Source organism: Chiloscyllium punctatum, chromosome 5 (assembly GCF_047496795.1).
Source record: "Chiloscyllium punctatum isolate Juve2018m chromosome 5, sChiPun1.3, whole genome shotgun sequence".
NCBI lineage: Eukaryota > Metazoa > Chordata > Chondrichthyes > Orectolobiformes > Hemiscylliidae > Chiloscyllium > Chiloscyllium punctatum.
This window is the reverse complement of record NC_092743.1, coordinates 105,491,413-105,507,520: the sequence shown is the minus strand read 5'-3', so window position 1 is coordinate 105,507,520 and position 16,108 is coordinate 105,491,413. Positions and strand designations below refer to the sequence as shown.

Genomic DNA, 16,108 nt, shown 5'->3' with positions numbered 1-16,108 from the left:
AGAGGTGATGTGCATTACTGAAATCCTTCTGAAGTTTAGTGCAGAGTTCTGATTGTTGAACTAGTGCTAGAAGTGTCTACAGACAGCCAATTCCAGACACAGATCGAAGTATCAATAGAATGTGATTCTTACTGTGAATTCTTTGGAAGAGGGAACTGAGCAGCAATTGGTTACCACAATCTTAGACTAAGACATAAAAAGATCCTCAGTGACACAGCAATTTATCAAATTTCTCAGAAATGCCTCAGGGTGTTCATGCATTAAATTACTTGGTTGAAGTGCAGTGACTTCACTTATGTGAGCAAATAATATAGAGAAAATGAACAGAAGACTAGGGCAAAACATATCTTTAAATAATCTGTTGTCTAAGGTGTATTTTAAGTGTAAATTTAAATTAATAAATTTCTCTCAAAAGCTTTTACATTTTCAATCAAAGCAAAAATCTTTGTAATCAGACCATTAAAATTGTACAAATATATTAAATAGTTATAAGACATCAGAATTAATATTGCACAATTAAATACTGTAATGGCAGAGGTAACCAAAAACTAAAACTTGGTATAATAATACTAGGTAGGTTCAAAACAATGTTTCAACAAAGATGAAAAAAATCAGCATGAGTTTCAGTTTGAATTTCAAAGTTTCAGAAAGAATTATGCAACTTCTGATGCTAAACTAATGTAGTTACATTGACTTCCTTGCTTGCATTCATTACATTTTGAATTAGAAATGCAAAGGTTAGTTAGAAGTGCTATAGAAATCCAAGATTGAATGATTAATATACAGAACAGCAGATTCTTAGCACTGTCTGATTGGCAATGTACAGGAATGCAGATTCTTGCTGTTGTGATTGTTAAAGTACACAACAGTAAATTCTCGGTACAATTACTAGTCTATAGTACTACAGATTCCCAGTACTGTTTGATTGAAGTCTTCTGGTTGATCAGCATACACATAATGGCCTGCACCTCGAATTGCCTATAAAGCAAAATGAATGACAAATGTGTTAATGCTGACAAAATAGATCGAACAATTTCTAGTTTTGACATTTAATGCAACTTTACATCAAAGTTGTTACATTTTATGAAGCTTTCAGTGTCCATCTGACCTATGAGATTTATAAGTGTTTGTAGTATGCTTGATCAACAACCAACAAGCCCCATTGTTAATTGCTTTTAAACAATGGATTAGTTTAATTCCTCTACAAGACAATATTTCAGACATCAAAAAAAAATCCAGAAGCCTTAATTCAAAATATGAAAACCAAATGATCTAACAGCAAACAAATACAGTCACATATTAATGGGCATTTTTTTCTCACTCCTTGAATAAATAAAATGAAAGAAACAAACTAAGCTTTTGTATATAACTTTCAAAAGCAGGTAGCATTTTTCCTTGCTTCCAGGAATATCAACCTATCTTTCCAAGACTCTGGAAAAGTGTCCTGACTCCCTTGTAATTTTTAAATAGTATTTTCATCAGTTTATCTATAAGCTAGTGCTTCCAAATAAACCTGTTAGACTATAACCTGGTGTTGTGGGATTTTTAACTCTGTTAAAAAAAATTTGCATTTCTATCATACCTTTCACAACTTCATGAAGTCCTAAACCACTCTGCAGTGAATAAAGAAATTCTTGATTTGTAATGTAGGAAGCATGCAGTGACTGCTCACAGCAAGCTTCCACTGTTCTCTGGGATAACTCCCAAGGATAAAAAACACTCAAGAATTCAGACTGGAGTCTTTGAACAAAATTACTTTTAGAACTAACAGATGATTCTGCCTAATAGCTGATGCTAAAATGGTTAAATCACCAAAGTCATTTCACTAGGCAGTTGTGTTTTCTAGAGATAAGACATGTCTGAAAGACTTCTCAAGGAATGCAGTTTGTAACGAAAACTGCCATGTTTATGATTGAAAAGAAGGACCTCATTATAGTCTAACAAATCTAAGAGTACGGTAAATTGTAAAACATCAAACAATCAGGCTGCCCTCGGGTGGCTGATTAAAACCTGACCATCAGAAGTTTTGAATATGTATGTGGTTTGAACTAATAACACTAAAAAAATGAATTACTGTTCATTTGGTAAAACGACCTTGGTGATTTGAACATTTTGGTTCCAGCAATTAATTAGAATCATGTTCCAATTCGAAAAGTTATTTTGTTCAAAGACTCTAGTCTGAACTTCTCAGGCCTTGATTTAACCCCATGGGTTTTCCTAGAAAACGACTTAATTGCTTGTTTGATCACTGAAAAGGAAGACATATTGTCGAAGATTTTCATCTTGAACTCATCAGGACAAATGTAAGAATTCCAAATTGCACACAATCATAACAATTATATTACATGAGAAAAGTATGATAATTAGTTGACAATAAACTCAAAGTGGTGAAGGTATTGTTATGAAGGAAGAAAAAGACACCATAGGTTCCCAAGCTCCTGGGTAATTAAACAAAAAGTGAAAAACCTTGAGAAAGGGTCCCTGCATCTTTTTAAGAACAGATTTCTTTCATATGTTTGTACATAACGTAGATAAGAACCTAAGAAATAAGAGCAAGAATAGGCCTTGAAGCTCACAAGCTTGACCAGCCAATGTATAAAATCAAAGTTAATCTGGTTTAAGTCCCAACTTCACTTTAATCATGGTGGCTCAGTGGTTAGCACTGCTGCCTCACAGTGCCAACCCGGGTTCAATTCCCACCTTGGGTGACTGTGTGGAGTTTGCACATTCTCCCAGTGTCTGCGTGAGTTTCCTCCTGTTTCCTCCCACAATCCAAAAATGTGCAGGTGAGGTGAATTGGCCATGCTAAATTGCCCATAATGTTCGGTACATTAGTCAGGGGTAAATGGGTCTGTGTGGGTTACTCTTCGGAGGGTTGGTGTGGACTTGTTGGGCCGAAGGGCTGTTTCCAAACTGTATGGAATCTAATCTAATCTAATATAATCTAATCTAAAGTAGGTCAGAAAATGAACTTCTCTTGGTCAAATTAAATACAAATACAACTGGCTTTCATATCCCCCCAAAAAAGGAAGGTTGAGACAGAAATCAAAGTTACAATGAAGAGAAGCTAGAAGAGATCACGAGATCTGGTACGGTTCCATTAGCCTACAAAGGGGGTTTTATTAGTGAAAAAGATCAAGAATGAAATCCCAATATATTTCAGTAGTTTATTCAAATATTCATTGCTTATAATGTGAGCATGACATGTCTCACAGCAGAAAAGCTGAAGTCAGTTCCATGTATGTGAGAGTATGAAGGGACAGACAAGATCAATGGATCAGAGAATTCGGTGTAGAGGTCAGTCCTTCCTGTAAAGAAATTAAGTAAATCGGCATGGAAGTTCTACATGGTAATTTTTCCAGGCTTGTTTCTATCAGTGTGAAACTACTCAGTGTTCCACAAAGCAAAGCAAAAACAAAGAAGACAAATGGGCATTTTTAAAAAATAAATCTATGTTGACATTAATTCCCATTTAATTCCCACTCTTTGGGTGTCTAGCTGCCAAGAACACAGGAATATGGCAGGCTGGACATAGCATTCAAAGCTGTAATCTATTTTGCTTGGGAGCTTCTTGTACTGACCCTCTCCTATCACAGAAATGATCACAAAATGGAGGTTAGCAGCAAATTCCAAAAGTCTCTTCATTTTTCCATTCTTGATGAACCCCGTACAGGCGTAATGGGTTCTCAAACTGACACCTGAATGTGAAGATCTTGAAAGAAAATATAGAATTTTTTACTTACTATTATGTTGACGGAGGATTTTGGTCTTAGTGCTTTGATCTGTTTTCCAGAATAGCCATCTATGCAAGAGCGTGCTCCATAAATTGCTGTGATGGAGATGTCCTCTTGTATCTGATTGATCCGTAATAGCATTGGCTGTTTAGCCCAACCATAAGGTATAGTCATGTTCTTGAAAGCAACTTCACCACTAAAAACATGTGAAAAATTAAAACTTGATAGGGAACACCTACAATTTTCTTTCCGCTCTCACATAACCGCTGTTCAACTGGGGTGGATTGAAAAGTATGCAAAACTTTATATAGCCATCAGGTGTTGACTATTGAGAGGAATTTAAATAGCTTGTTATGTTATACCATTTCTGAGTTGGAACAATTCAGTGATAGCTGTAACAATTCATTAGTATCTGAATGAAAGAATTGTCAAAATTTAACCCAGTGCTTTCCAAATCTTTTCCCTATGTGTCCCAATTTTAATTTCTCAGTCTGTTTTTCTGAGCCCAAAATGAATACTGGGGATTGGTCAATGGTTAGAGAGTGGTTAGTCAGAGGGATTGAGACTTGTTTAGAAACTGCAGTATATTCTAATTATAGAACAACAAATTTTGAGCAAGTTGTCTATGATGAGAATGGCCAGCAAGACAACAAATGCTTGGTGACATCTTCTATTCCCTGAGACTCTGGACAATAATGAATTTAAATACAGAGGAGATGGCAAAAAGAAACTGATTATTGATGGAAATGGGTTGTGAATGAAAGAGTAAAAAATATAGCTAGGAGGAAGCAATCATACCATGCAAATATGGATGAGCTCTTAAAAAGACCCAATTCATGTTGATGAAACAACAAATTGTGTCATGCTCCCCTCCTCTGATAGTGTGCCCTGCACTAACACAAAGGCAGTGTCTGCAGTTGGCTTTGTCTACCACATCTCTCAGTCTCTTCCTCCCCACCTGCCCGAGTCATATCGTACAATGTGAACTATACTGCTGCACTACTGAAGTAGAATGAGCTTATTCTACAGAAAAACACAATCTTATTCCATTTAAGTTTTCTATTGGATCCTATTGGGAACTGATTACATTGTGTGCATGTATGTGTGTTGGGGACGGGCGTACAATGGGACTGTTACTCTGTTGTTTTATTGCTGTTCTGTTATTGCATGCCCCACGGTGGGGGGGTGGTCACATTACTTTCAAGTGTCATAATGGTTTCAGATTGGAAAATAGTTTGGTAAACACGGATTTAAAAGTTTACCTATACTATAACAACTTTACGATTTCCCAGGAATAAAATGTATCTGAGTCCTTATATTGAATAATTAATGAAAGATGCAGTTTTCATGATCTGAACGAAGCTCAGTGCAAGTCATAAATTCCTGACTACTTTACTTCTTGAATATTGAGGTTTTAGCATTTTGTTAGCACAACCAAAACCAATCTATTGATACTACATTTAAACTCAATTTACTCTGGTAAAAGGGTTTACTTCTCATTGCCAGAGCAGTTAATAGAATTGGAGAAAAGTTACAGGCAAAAGAATATTTTGCCTGTTGTGTCCACTGGCTCTATGCAATGACAACTTACTTTATGCTACACCCTCCCCCTTTTGTTATAGCTCTGTATTCTTTGGTCTTCAGATAATAAGCTAATTGTCTTCTGAAATCCACAACTGAATCTGCCTCCACTACACTATCAGGCACTGTCCTGATCCTAACTACCTACAGCATAAAAGTTTTGTCTCATGTCACCATTGACACTTTTGCTAACTAATGAAATTAGTGTCAAATGCTTCTAGACTGCCCCTGTCCCCTCAACGGATACTGTCTCTCCTGGTCTACTCTGCTGAAGCCCCTTGTGATTTTGAACAACTCTATCAAATCTCCTCTCAATCTTCTTTTCTTCAAGGACAACGATTCCAAATTTTCCAATTTATAGACACAACTGTCATTACTGACATTTATGGTTCAGTTCAAAACATATGCCATAAAGATTGAGGAAACAATCATGCTAGAGAGAAAAAAAATTTAAAAAAACACCAGCACAGATAACTCTGGTGTTTACCTGGGAGTTTGGGCATTGCAGTGATAAATATACTCGGTGACAGTACTTTCATCTTCACAAACCGAGGAGAACTTTTGTTTGAAGTCTGGCCTTAACCGCTGAACCAGAATTGGACCTGTGATAAATTAAGAAATATTTCACCACTGATGTACCTTTGTTATTAAGGGATATATGGATATGGAGTAAAGGCAGGTAAGTAGATGTGAAATACAGATCAATCATGAATTAAAGAGAGATGCTAAGAGGCTGAATGGCCTCTTGCTGTTTTGATGCAATGTTTCCCAAGGAGGTTACATAGGCTGAGTATAGTTTATGATAAGGAGAGCCAGATGGAGTCAATGGAACTAAAGGGCCTATTTCTCAATCATTAAGTTGTAAAATAAACAAAACCACAATCTGGAAACAGCAGAATAAAATCTGTAATCAAATTTATCATTATGGAGTATGGCATTTATTGTAGCTACACATTTTCTGTGAGAATAACTTCCAGTGTGAAAGTTAAAACATATTTTCTTGCATTCAGATACGTATCCTTGTTAATTACTCCTGTAATATTGTCCACCAATGCAAGTGTACAGCTGAGAGTGAATTTTCTGGTGTAAAATAGGACGTTGCATATTGATGCTTTCTTACCAAAGGGTCCAGCCAATCGAAGGCCTGCCAATGGATTGAAGGGACTGAGGATTGCACCCAGGGCTTTTATCCAGATTGGCATTGGTCGCTCCTGTTCTCCGTCGTTCAGTCGCTCTGGAAATCCCCATGGCTCAACCAAAATAAGGTGCTTTACCCTAAACGAAACAGATCCATTCACTGTTATGTGTCTCCACAATAGACACGTTCACATCTGCTTAACTTAAGCTATTAGGTGTGATTTTCATAATTAAAGACTTGTATTTCTAGAGGGCCTTTCACAAGAAGAGATAGTGGCCTAGCAGTACTGTCACTGAATTAGCAATCTATAAAAACAGGTAAATGCTTTAGAAACATGGGTTTAAGTTCCACCTTGACAGATAGTAGAACTTCACTTCAATTAACAAACCTGGAATTGAAAGCTGGTCTCAGTAATGGTAACATCAAACTAATATTGATTGTATAAAAGCCCATCTAATTCACTAATGTCCCTTAGAGAAAGAACTTAGCCTTTCTTATCCACTCATGCCTGCACATGTGACTCCAGATGTACAGTAATATGGCTGAGTTTTAACTGCCCTCTGAAATGGCCTAGCAAACCACTCATTTCAGGGACAATTAAGGATGGGTCAGGAATACTTAAATCCCGTTAAACAATAAAGCAGTTTACAGCACTGAGTTGATTTTTGAAGTGTGGTCCCTGTTACAACACAGGAGACACAGCAGTCAGTTAGCACACAGAAACAGACCAGTTAATGTTTGTAACGTGGTTTGGAGATATATATTGGCCCAGGTCAATGGGGAGAACTATTATGCGCTTATCCAAAATAATTCCATGTGATATTTTACAATCACCTGATAGAGCAGATAGGACCTTGGTTTAAAATCCTGTATGAATGATGGCACTTCCAACTGTGCAACATTCCCTCAGTACTGCACTGGATTGTCAGCCTGGATTTTGTGTTCAAGTCTCTAGAATGGGAGACTTCTAGAGTCCATGACCTTCTGACTCAAACAAGATTTACCTGCTGACCTACAGCTATCCAAAGTTAGAAAAGAAGCTTACAGAGCACCTCTTCAATGCCTCTATAGTAGCAGTGTGAATTTTAAGAAGAAATAATCCCACAAATGCAGAATGTAAGGAACAGAAAGGATACAATGAGGAAGTTGAAGAAAATAAAACTTAATTGATAAAATTATAAATGCCTTTTGTAACTGTTAAAGGTAAATTGCATCAGGTCTTTCTAATTCAGCTTGATCCAAAGCTGAACTTTGAAATTCAGGTTTTATCACAGTACTAAAACATGATTAGAAACTGCTAGATAAATAGATGTAGGTTCAAACCTGTAACTTATGCAAGTACAACGTGAAATTTCAGCTTTGTTGTGCTTTCTACAACTGAGCTCAACAGCCAGGATCCAAGACAGGAAAGCGGGGTGAGAGAGACATAAGACAGAGAAAAAGTGGAACATGCAGAAAATAAGTGAGAAACATGAGGTGCTGGTGACGCACAAAGAGAAACAGAACAATATATTAGTAAAACAGAAATGGAGTGGGAAAGACACTAAAACAGAAAGAAACAGATAAAAAGGAAGCGGAAGACAGGAAAATAGTCCTGTAAGGAGATACAGTAATAATTTAGGGATTAACATAAAACAAAACATAGAACTAGGAGAAAAATGAGAAACACAAAAGAAGGGACTGCATTAAGTGAGTGAAAGCTCTATTGATGGTAAAAGAATTGGTCTTTAAAATCTGGGGCTAATTTAACTTATCCTGCCAATGAGGAACTAAAAGTGATTCGGTATGTTTTTGAATTTACAGCTTTGCCAGGTTTTACTCTCCTTTCAAATCAACAATATGGGCAGGTGTAAAATCCACTTTAGATTAAAATTCCATCCACAGTCTCATCAGAAGCTCCCTCAGCCATAAGCGAGGCTTAGATCAGAGTGGTGCTGGAAAAGCACAGCAGGTCAGGCAGCATCCGGGGGAGCAGGAAAAATCGATGTTTTGGGCAAAAGCCCTTCAACAGGAATGAAGGCCTGATGAAGGGCTTTTGCCCGAAAGATTGATTTTTCCTGCTCCTCGGATGCTGTCTGATCTGCTGTGCTTTTCCAGCACCACTCTAATTTAGACTCTGATTTCCAGCATCTGCAGTCCTCACTTTTGCCTACAAGCTAGGCTTTCCTAACCATGCCACCATTTTCTTTAATTGAAGTGACTTTATGGTGGTTTGGACGAACCAGCAACATGTTTTCTCTTTCTTCCTTGCATTTATGTTATAGAATTGCACAAACAAATAGTCAGTAGGAAAGGATGCCAACTGCTACAAACATTGATCTTGTATTTCTTGTTGATGTGTCACTGGTGTTCATTCATCAATACTTTATAATTGACTATCTGTAGTGTAACTTAGATAACAATCACAGAGATGGTGGCATAGTGGTGATGTCACTAGACTCGTAACCCAGAGGCCCAACTAATGTTCTGAGGACATAGATTTAAATCTCACCATGGCAGCTGGTGGAAATTATGGATGATGGTTAAAAACCCACCTGTTTTGCTAATACAGAGAAGGAATTCTGTCATTCTCACCCAGTCTGACTTACGATTGATTGCAGACCCATAACAACATGGTTGATTCTTAACTGTCCTTTGAAATGATACGCCACTTAGTTAGAGGGTCATCAGGAATTGGTACCAAATGCTAATCTTGTAAGTGACACCCTCATCCCATGAAAGAATAAAATCAGCACTGTTCAGAGATCATCAAATCATTCCACCAAAACAGGATTGTTTTGATCACAATACTTTATGCCCTCTGTATGATTCTTGAATGTGATGGACATTTCATCAAACAAAAATCTACCTCATGCTCGAAAACTCCAACAGCCCCTCCAATACAGTCTATTGGGATGAGAGATACCAGATTTCTATCAATGTATGGAAAAGTGTTTTCTAACTTGACTCCTCTAATTTTAAGGGTGCAAACTGGAAATAGTTCAGAGACACAAGGTGATGATCTTGGTACTGTTTGAGATGTGGGACTTAATGGCTAGTTTGGGGCTGAGCAAGGAATCAATACTGCAATTAATGAAGCACTACAAAAATGGTTAGGGAAGGAGGGAGGGATAAAGTGAATGTGAACGGGAGCTGAATTTTTGGTGAAGACTGAGGAGAGAAAGAAATTATTACTAGGGATAGGCAGGACTACTTTTTGTAACACTATTTGTCTAGTACTTTATAAAAGTTAACGTGTAAGTAATTTCCTTGTTCCCTTCCTTCAACTCTCATTCTCAGTTATTTACCTTTAAATTTCTGATTGATTTGTTTCCTAGATGGATGGGAAGCTTAAGTTAACATGCAAGGAAGGACTTTTCTATTCTTGCTTCCTTGCTGTCAATGTCTCATTTTTTTCTAGATATTTGCTGTCACAATATGAGGTATGGTCCTTCATTTCTCACAATAGACTTATGGTTTCCTCTGAAGCTGCCACTGGCCAGGATGTTTAATTAACCTTATCCTCATCCTAAACAACAGCTTTGTTATTTAGTGTTGAATTTTATAAAGCAGCTGAATGTTTGTTTTATTTTTACTCTTAGTGTGCTTTTTCTATCCCTCATAATTGGAAGTTGTCATTTTGAGTTTCAGTTCCTGGTTTGACTCTCATTCTTAAACAGATTTGTCAGGTTATCAACCACTGGAGCTCCGATGCTGACCCTCACAAACTGATTGGAAAAAATACATTTGAATAATAAACACTGAAAGTGCAATACAAACAGTACTGACGACGAATGATGGAGGATCTACGGCTCACTAACTGAGTCTGCACAGGAATTTAAAGCTTACTCCTTGACAGGAGTTACATTTCATGTGCAGAAATATCATCAGCAAAGAAATTATTTCAACTTTTCCAGTGCTCGTGGTAACTAGTAACTATAGGTTTACTAAAACTGCTTACAAAACCCTCCAAATTTGCACCTTATTATAAACTGTTATTTGTACAAAATGTTTTCTACCTACCTTTGTGGATATTTAATTGAGTATGAGGCAGCCAAATAAGCTCCAAGATTATGTCCCAACAAAATCATTTCCTCCATTCCCACTGTAGCTCTCCATTCCTCTATAGACTCCACAAATTGTGTTTCTGCCAGTACAGAATCAGTGCTGAAATGAGGCCTACTACTTTGACCAAAACCTATAAGGTCAAAAGCATATACAGTGCGTTGTATGCTAAGTGCATCAAAGTTCAAAGTCCAAAGTCCAACTCCCCCTCCAAATCCATGAATCAGAACAAGTGGAGTTTTGTTATGAGTGTCCTGATTGAACATTAGTGTCCATATCTTGTTGCCACTTGGTAGCGTAATATATTTTTTCGTAAATTTACTTCTGACACCTGCAAAATGTAAAGTAGTTAAAATCAGTCAGATTTGTTTTTTTTCCTTTCCGAACTTAACAAATTAGTCAAACAATAAACTAATGAATCAGCAACCTATCTTGGATTTAGGGATTCATGTTGACTAGAAACTGACCAGGCCCAGCCATATAAATACTGTGGGTAAAGAGCAAGTTACAGGCTAATAATCCTGCAGTGAATAACTCACCTCCTGACTCCCCAAAGCCTATCAACAAGGCACAAGCCTGCATTGGCCTGGATGACTGCAGTTCCAACAACACTTGAGAAATTCAAGACTATTGAGGACTATTTGATTGACAATCCATCCAACTACGTTCAATGTTCACTCCTTCCATACAAATGCAAAGTGACAAGATATAAGTTACACTGGAGGAATTTCATAAGGCTTCTTTGACAGCAAACCATCTGGAAGCACAGGACACAAGACATAAGCCTTCCTAACTTGGAACTATATCGCTATTCCTTCACTGTCACTGGAGTCTCCCCAACAGCATTGTAGCTGTATCTACACCATATGGCCAGCAGCAATTCAAGAAGGCAGCTCTATTGATATCAATCTTGAACATTCTCAATGACTGAGCATCCCTAGATCTCTGCTACAATTCCAACGAGTCACAATCCTCCTCATCTCAGTCCTCAACAGTTAATCCCTTATCCTGGGACAGTGACTCTCCAGTTAAAGCAACAATCTTGCAGCATCTAAGTCCAGCCCCTTCCCCCACCCCACGGTCACCTTTCTTCTGAACTCTAGGGAATATAGATCCATTCTATTCAACAGGTTAGAATGCAATGATAATGTTTGGATGCCATACTAGAAGATAACTCGATGTTTAACTTACTAAACAATCTGCCCTCCTGTATTTTTCCAAACAAAGATCTGTTTAAATACATTTTTCAGTGTAGGCAGAATTGAAAGGCTTACAGCAGAGACAAACAAAGTAGGAGACTATTTTCAATAGAGTTTGGGATGGATTAGTTCCTCAACTGATAAAATGCACCCTTGTTTATGATGGAATTCCATAATGTGAGAAAGCATTCTGCTGAGTCTAGAAATAACTTCAAAACAACCATTATATTTTTTCTCTCCACTACTTAACCATTGCCAAATATTTTGATTAGATTAGTTTAGATTCCCTACAATGTGGAAACAGGCCCTTCGGCCCAACAAGCCCACACCGACCCTACGAAGAGTAATCCACCCAGTCCCATTTCCCTTTGGCTAATGCACCTCTGGGCAATTTAGCATAGCCAATTCACATCTTTGATTTGTGGGAGGAAACGGGAGCACCAGGAGGAAACCCACGCAGACATGGGGAGAATGTGCAAGCTCCACACAGACAGTCACCCAAGGCTGGAATCAAACCTGGGACCCTGGTGCTGTGAGGCAGCAGTGCTAACCATTGAGCCACCGTGCCGCTCTTAAAAATTAGATTAGATTACTTACAGTGTGGAAACAGGCCCTTCGGCCCAACAAGTCCACACCAACCCTCCGAAGAGCAACCCACCCAGACCCATTCCCCTACATTTACCCCTTCACCTAACACTACGGGCAATTTAGCACGGCCAATTAATCTAACCTGCACATTTTATTTTGGACTGTGGGAGGAAACCGGAGCACCCGGAGGAAACCCACACAGACACGGGGAGAATGTGGAAACTCCACACAGACAGTTGCCGGAGGTGGGAATTGAACCCAAGTGTGAGGCAGTAGTGCTAACCACTGTGCCACCGTGCCATCCTTTTTGCAGAAACATTTCCTTTTGTTTCAGTATTGTCATAATTAAATATTTGCATACCTGCTTTAATTCTGTCCTCGAAAACATATCTTGGTCTGACATAGTAATTAATGAGTTAAAAACAATGACTGCAGATGCTGGAAACCAGATTCTGGATTAGTGGTGCTGGAAAAGCACAGCAGTTCAGGCAGCATCCAAGAAGCAGTAAAATCGACATTTTGGGCAAAAGCCCATCATCAGGAATACAGACAGAGAGCCTGAAGACTGGAGAGATAAATGAGAGGAGGGTGGGGGTGGGGAGAAAGTAGCATAGAGTACAATAGGTGAGTGGGGGAGGGGATGAAGATGATAGAGCAGGGAGGAGGTGGAGTGGATAGGAGGAAAAGAAGATAGGCAGGTAGGACAAGTCATGGGACAATGCTGAGCTGGAAGTTTGAAACTGGGGTGAGGTAGGGGAAGGGGAAATGAGGAAACTGTTGAAGTCCACATTGATACCCTGGGGTTGAAGTGTTCCGAGGCGGAAGATGAGGCGTTCTTCCTCCAGGCGTCGGGTGGTGAGGGAGCGGTGAAGGAGGCCCAGGACCTCCAAGTCCTTGGTAAAGTGGGATGGGGAGTTGAAATGTTGGGCCACAGGGCGGTGTGGTTGATTGGTGGGTGTCCCAGAGATGATCCCTAAAGTGCTCTGCTAGGAGGCGTCCAGTCTCCCCAATGTAAAGGAGAACACATGATGTTCATTTTACTATTAGTGATCTTAATTTCTAGTCTCAATCAAGATGTATCACAAATATAAAGGACTACATCTTTTAGCCCAATGAATCCATTCAACCATCAGTGGGTCTATCTTTTGAAACAGATAAATCACTTCTCCCTTACTTTCTACTAAGATTAGATTAGATTATCTACAATATGGAAACAGGTCCTTCAGCCCAACAAGTCCACACCGATCCTCCGAAGAGTAACCCACTCAGCCCTGTTCGCCCACCCTATATTTACCCTTGTCTAATGCACTAAACACTATGGACAATTTAGCATGGCCAATTCACCTGACCTGCACATCTTTGGACTGTGGGAGGAAACTGGAGCACCCGGAGGAAACCCACGCAGACACGGGGAGAACGTGCAAACTCCACACAGACAGTCATCTGAGGCAGGAATCAAACTCAGGTGTCTGGTGCTGTGAGGCAGCAGCACAAACCACTGAGCCACCGTGCCGCCTAAGTTTGCATTGCATTGAGGCACCTTAACTAATTCTGCATTGATGACTTTCTGGCACTAGTATTCCAAATCCCTCTAATTTCTTACATAGTGAAAGGTTGCTGGTTTCACTGCTCACCATCTAACCTCAAATTCTAAAACTACATCTGTGGCTTCTGAGTTACCTGAGTGGAGAGAGTTATTTCTCATTTATTCAGTCAATGTTTTTTAGAAGGTCAATCATATTACCCTTAACCTCACCTCTGGCAGGAAATTAACCCAGGTTTGACCAGCCCCTCACCATAGGTCAGTTCCTTTGTCCCGAGCAACACCTCGATAAATGGATATTCAACAATCTCTCCAGGCACTATGGTTAGATGCCCAAAATTAAACACAATCTTCTTCTTAAGCAGTCCATTGAGAGTGAAGATGAGTTTCTTTCACTCCACAGGTGTGCACAGGTCCTCAGGTGGCTGAACAAACCAACAGTGGGTCTGTACTGTCACAGATAGGGCAGGTGGGTGGAAGGGATGCTCAGATTGTACACCTTCCGCTGTTTACATGTGGCCTCCACCAATGCCTGTCAGTGATGCCCAATTTGGTTAGCACCTTCATGGATGCTTTTTCTCCAGCTTGGGTGGGCTTCAGCAAGAGATTACATGAGAAGATGGGGATATTGCATCTTTTAAGGGAGGCTTTGAGGACTCCCTGGAAGTGTTTTCTCTGCCCTCCTGGTACCCGCTTGCTAGAATGGAGGTCAGGGCAGAAAGTTTGTTTCGGAGGTCTTGAGTCAGGCATTATTTTTTAAAAGTTCATTCATGGGATGTAGGCATTACTGGTCAGCATTTATTGCCCATCCCTAAATGCCTGGAGACAGTCAACCACATTGATGTGAATCTGTCACCTAAAGGCCAGACCAGGTAAAAACAGCGGATTTCCTTCCCTAAAGGACATTAGTGAATCAGGTGGGGTTTTACAACAATCAACAGTGAATACACGGTCACCATTAGACTAATCAATTTCCATTTAATTCAAATTTCACTATCTGTTACTGTGGGGTTCAAATCTATGTCCCCAGAACATTAGCCTGGTGTTCTGGATTACAAATCCATTGACATTACCACTCCTGCAACACCTCCAACACACACCACTCCAATAACCATCTTCCCCTCCCTCTAAAACACATATATTCGCCCCATCTCCACCCCCTGTACACCTCACCTCTGATACACAGGGTAGATGACATGGTCAACTCAACACAGTGAAGCAAGCCTGGCTGGTTAAAGCAATGAAAGATGGGACAGCAGATTCAGAGGAGAAAGTGAGGACTGCAGATGCTGGAGATCAGAGCTGAAAATGTGTTGCTGGAAAAGCGCAGCAGGTCAGGCAGCATCCAAGGAGCAGGAGAATCGACGTTTCGGGCATGAACCCTTCTTCAGGAAGAAGGGCTCATGCCCAAAACATCAATTCTCCTGCTCCTTGGATGCTGCCTGACCTGCTGCGCTTTTCCAGCAACACATTTTCAACAGCAGATTCAGAGTCAGGATCAGCAAAGGGAAAGTTGGAGTCAGTCAAGTTAAAGCGAGAGTAGAAAGAGAAGTAGCTTTTCTAAAAATTCATTCACATGATGAGAGTATCAACAGCTCAGCTAGCATTTAATGCCAATCCCTAATTCCCCAAAGGGCATTAAGAGTCAACCACATTACTGTGGGTTTGGCGTCACATGTATGCCAGACCAGGTAAGGATGGCAGTTTCTTCCCCGCAGGACATTAATGACCCAGATGGTTCATCAGGTCTAAAAAGTAGCAGTAGTACAGGGGAAAACCTGCTTAGCTATTTAAACATATGAAGCCTGCTGCTCTGGTAGCAATGATTTAGAGAACAATCTCAACTATGAAACCAACTGGCAAGCAAGCAGGAGCTAAATATAATAACTTTTATTTTTTATTTATTTTTCCTGTCGTTTGCTTGTTTTCTTTCAGTCAATAGCACACAGTAGCACTCTGGGCAGGTATTTTAGTTCTTTGTTTCTTTCCTTCCAATGTCATTATTCTCTTTGGTTCTGGAAGACTAACTTTTGTCATTCAATCTCTTCTCTCTTTCATCCTCACACAGACCTTCACCTTGATCTTGTTCCATCCACTAGTTATTCAAAATCATCATATTTCTAACTTTCTCCTCTGTTAATCAGAGGTAACAGACTGAAACACTAATTTTGTTTCTCTCTCCACAAATCCTGCCATAACCGACTGAGTACTCCGAGCACTTTGTTTTAATTTCTGATTTCCACCAACTATATGTTAAGCATTACAAGGACCAACACTCTGT

At 39.5% G+C, this 16,108-nt stretch overlaps 1 protein-coding gene across 1 annotated transcript in view; it reads right to left on the bottom strand.

Annotated features, from left to right (window-relative positions):
- Positions 1-502: 502 nt before the first annotated feature.
- The window catches only part of abhd5a (abhydrolase domain containing 5, lysophosphatidic acid acyltransferase a), a 23,359-nt gene continuing 7,753 nt past the window's right edge, over positions 503-16,108 (bottom strand). Inside the window, exons 3-7 of the mRNA XM_072570968.1 lie at positions 10,456-10,828; positions 6,436-6,590; positions 5,803-5,917; positions 3,744-3,930; positions 503-978 (exon numbers count right to left, since the gene is read on the bottom strand). Of these exons, the coding sequence (XP_072427069.1) occupies positions 889-978; positions 3,744-3,930; positions 5,803-5,917; positions 6,436-6,590; positions 10,456-10,828 (920 nt within the window). The 3' untranslated portion in view covers positions 503-888. The remainder of the gene's footprint in view (positions 979-3,743; positions 3,931-5,802; positions 5,918-6,435; positions 6,591-10,455; positions 10,829-16,108) is intronic.